At 33.5% G+C, this 4208-nt stretch overlaps 1 protein-coding gene across 14 annotated transcripts; it reads left to right on the forward strand.

Moving 5' to 3' along the window:
* The first annotated feature begins 242 nt into the window (after positions 1 to 242).
* On the forward strand, positions 243 to 3426 carry LOC105965046 (uncharacterized). 14 transcript variants are annotated; one of them, XR_016031437.1, is made up of 9 exons: positions 245 to 600; positions 707 to 930; positions 1560 to 1628; positions 1720 to 1823; positions 1964 to 2035; positions 2172 to 2250; positions 2624 to 2931; positions 3059 to 3093; positions 3224 to 3426. XR_016031437.1 is itself a non-coding variant. In XM_088818816.1 (7 exons), exons 1-5 carry the CDS (start codon positions 438 to 440, stop codon positions 2637 to 2639), a joined length of 453 nt encoding a protein of 150 aa, XP_088674942.1. In that variant the 5' UTR covers positions 243 to 437; the 3' UTR covers positions 2640 to 2931; positions 3059 to 3093; positions 3224 to 3426. The 14 variants fall into 14 exon arrangements, 3 of the variants coding, with proteins under 3 accessions (XP_088674942.1, XP_088674943.1, XP_088674945.1); XR_016031439.1 differs by having other exon boundaries at positions 2630 to 2931; XR_016031434.1 differs by having other exon boundaries at positions 246 to 600; positions 1964 to 2250.
* The last annotated feature ends 782 nt before the right edge of the window (positions 3427 to 4208 follow it).

Here is a 4208-nt window from a genome sequence, read left to right on the forward strand (position 1 = left end):
TGAAAACATACAGCCATATCTTTCTTTCGTTTCTTCATCACAAAACATCTGTTACTCTCTCCGCTCTCTTTCTCTCTCTCTACCGATTCTCGGCTAATATCACAGAAAATCAAGAAAGAGTTCTCTTAATTTCTTCATTATGTTTGCACCAAAATCCCTCTTATCTTACCTCTTTTGTTTTCCCCAAAAGTATTCGCCTATTTCACCCAATTTCCCAAGCCCTGCTTCCTACCCTTATTTGAAAATTTTCGAATTCAATAAAGGAGATTCGGAAGATTTGATAACAGGAAAAGAATTGGGGATTTGAAAAGATAATTTCAGATTTGGGTTTTAAGGAAAAATAATAGTTTGGAGACCTTCGAGAATGAATCTCGTCGATCAGGGCATACAGAGCGGTGCTGAGAGCAACACGTCAGACTTTTGCCGGCGACACCATTATGCTCCGGGAGTCCACCGCCGAAGCCCGGAAGAAATTCGAGGAGAACCGTCTCGTGACCTCCCCTGCCGATCTCAGCCGCCATCTCGAGGAGGCGAATGAGGCCACCCGCTTCATCTCAACCATGATCGTTCAGGCCAAGCTCAACGATCGCGGAGGTTACGGTATGACTAACAACAAACCCTCTTCTCCGAACTCCAACCCAATTCCCACCTCCATTTTCTCTTTTCCTTTTTTCTTTTCTTCTTATGATGTAATTGTGCACACCAGGTGTTTGTCAAAAGTTCTATTGGGCAAAACACTACTTATCATGGCTTATTATCTTAAAAAATGAACAAAAAATTGCACGCCGAAATTTGGTATGAAATTCAGCCTGCTCGCCGGAAAGGGAAATAAAATCTGCTACGCATCTGTTTTCGGAGCCAAAATCGAAGGGTTTGGAGTGTGAATTTGGGAATCATTCCTTCTGGAAAATCGTAGAGGACTCGAAAACTGTGAGTAAGTGTTTAATTGTTTCCAATTCGAGCACGTGTTATAGCCTTTTAGGGGTCGGAATCAGGCGACAGCGAATCTGTCAAAAAACAGGGCAGTTTTGCCTAATCTTCATACGGAGCTGTTTTTGTTATGTTGGAGTTATAATTTAGGCTATGTGTCTTCTGATGTTTTGTATATTGAGTTGTGAGGTTTGATTTGGTATATTATTTGGTCGATTTGGATAACTCTACAAATTGTTATGATTTTTCAAATAAACTGTGACAGCAAACAAGTTTGTCCAAAACAATTCTGGCAGTTTTCTGTATTCAACTTTTCGGACTGTTATTGATGTGTTATCTTAGTAATTGTGGGTTGGTATCTTCATCACAATTGTAGATAAAGTTGTGAACTTTTATTTGGTGTATTGTTTTCCCAATTTGGATAAGCGTACAGTCTGCTACGATTTTTTGAAGAAAATGTGACAACAAATAACGTTGGTTTCTAGTTTAATGTCCATAGTTAGCATCTATCTGTGTCATTAGTTATTTGAGTCATTAGATTTGAAATTTGTCTTATGCACATTGAGCAACAAGTTTAAAGTAATGTGGTCGAAGGTGAAGCTTAAGAAACTAATGGATTCTTATTTCAGGTGTGTCATTCGTGGTTGTCTACCTAAGAAAATTTTGGTCTATGATGTTGCTTTTGGTGCTAATTCGAGGTGAGAAGACTTTGTTATTTGAGAAAGACTATGTTAGTTATTTATTCAAGTTATTGACCTAATTCATGTGACACGTTTTATTTTGATCAAGTAATACTATTGGGATTTGCAGAACGCAAAACATTACTCAAAACGTTACTGATGGGAATTGAATGAGAAATTGATTTCAATTGGAAGAAACTTCTACACAAAAAGGTCGGTCCAATGTATTGAATTTTGTTCTTTGGTACCATATATTTAGGTTCAAGAGTGTTATTTATTTATTTTTATTTTTTTCTATGTAATATGTTTATTGTTGTTTAATAGGAGAAAATATTATTTGCTATGATGTGCAGGAGTTAAACATAACATCATATGAGGGTATGTTAAGTAAATTTCTTGGTTGGACGATATTGAGTCAGTATTTGGTAATGTGTTGATCTCATCGTTACAATTTTTTTTAAATATATTCAGTTCAATTTTTGTTCTCTCTTTTGTTACTGCAAGAAGCTGGCTTTTTGTTTGACATGTATAAATTTAAACAAATCAATACTTTTATTTCAGATGGAGCTGATACAGAAAATAATATTAGATTATCGGGTGTTGCTCACATTTATACGAGATTTATTTGTCATGGATCCAGGTATACTGAATATTATGTACTTTGATTGCATATTTGGTGATGAGATACCAGACAACAAAGGAAGACTCAATTTCGGGTGATATGATATTTATCAAAGAACATTTAATTATGCTAAGCTAATCTGTAAATTTTATGGATAATTTAAATGTTTAGCATCTATCTATGCCATTATTTATTTGCAATTTGTCTTATGCACGATGAGCAACAAGTTTACAGTATTGTGATCGAAATTAGACATAACATCATATCAGGGTATGTTAAGTAAATTTATTGGTTGGACGATATTGAGTCGGTATTTGGTAATGTATTGATCTCATCGTTACGATTTTTGCTAAATATACTTAATTTTTGTTCTCTCTTTTATTAATGCAAGGACCAGGTTTTTTTGACATGTATAAATTTGAACAAATCAACACTCTTACTTCAGATGGAGCTAACATAGAAAGTAGTATTAGCTTACCGGATGTTGCTCACAATTATACAAGATTTATTTGTCGTGGATCCAAATCCAGGTATATCGAATGTACGTTATATAAAAATGAACCATAAAGTTTGTCAAAATTCTTTCTGTACTTCTACTGATTGTGGATAAATTCTTTATATCAGGTAACTAGGTTGGTGGTCAATTGATGAAGGGAGTCAGGAGGAGCAAGCTAAGCTATATTGTGCATTGGAATCTAGGCGAGTTTTCTGAACTTCTGATCCATTTCATGCAATATTTCGTATTAATTGTTTTTTAAGCTTCTTCAATTATTATATGAAGTAGAACAAATGAATTACAATTTCCGTCCTAACTAATAATTCTCAGGCAATGCATCACATTAAACACATGGACTGGACGACGTAAGTAGCTACTTATGCAAGAGCCCATATACATTATTGAATTATGAGTGCTACTAAGTGACAAATGATTGAAATTGATTCTATCATATGATTTCTTATTTTCTATTTGATTTTTTTTCCCCTTTTTCAGGTTGGACTGTTTGATGAAGTGAAAGAACGCGTTATCGTGGAAGTCATATTTGTTGTCGCTTAACAATTTATGAAGTGGAATTTATTATGAAATAATTATTGGAATCTTTCTTATTATTTGGAATGATTGATTTATTATTGTATTGAGTATGGTAGATTGAAATTATAATATTCATATTTGATTGGTAATATGTAAATTTGAAATCTTTAATTTTATTTTAATTTTTTTTTTTACATCCACTGTTGCAAATAAACATTAATGATTAATGCAACCAATTAATTATTGGTCTGAATTGGTCAGTAAATTTAATAATTAAAATTGGTCGAAACCATGTAAAAACTATTGCAACCAATAATATGGTTACTATATGTATATATTTTAGCAACCAACAGATATATTATTTATCAACCAACATATACGGTCACTATATGTATATTATGTAGCAACCAAAAAATGTGGTGGCCAAATATATATCCTATAGCAACAATAAAATATGGTCACTATACGTATATATCATTTAGCGACCAAAATTATATGGCCACTATATATGTTGCTATAGCAACCATGTTAATATTATTGCCACCATAAAATCTACATTAGCGAGTAAAAAAATGGTCGTTAATAATTATATTTTTAGTGACCATTATTAGTTCGCCGCTAAATCTCATCTTTTAGCGTCCAATTAATTTTCTTGTCACTGAGTACTTTTAGTAACTACCCTGTTGTGACCACCGGTGACCAAGCTTAATTTGGTCGCTAGAAGTTTTAGCTACCATTTTCTAACTTTTAGCGACCATACAATATCGTCACTAAAACCAAAATTTCTTGTAGTGATTGGTTCCACACGCTTGCTGGGGAGCGTCTTCCATCGTTTGAATATCTTCGTCATTTGGTATATCAAGATCATATTTTGCAGCAGTTTTTTCAACGAATTCCTTCTGAAAAAAGAAGAAGTTAGGATTCATATAAGATTTGTATAATTTGT

The sequence above is a fragment of the Erythranthe guttata genome, chromosome 5 (genome assembly GCF_056151865.1).
Source record: "Erythranthe guttata isolate IM_541 chromosome 5, IM_541, whole genome shotgun sequence".
Taxonomy (NCBI): Eukaryota; Viridiplantae; Streptophyta; class Magnoliopsida; order Lamiales; family Phrymaceae; genus Erythranthe; species Erythranthe guttata.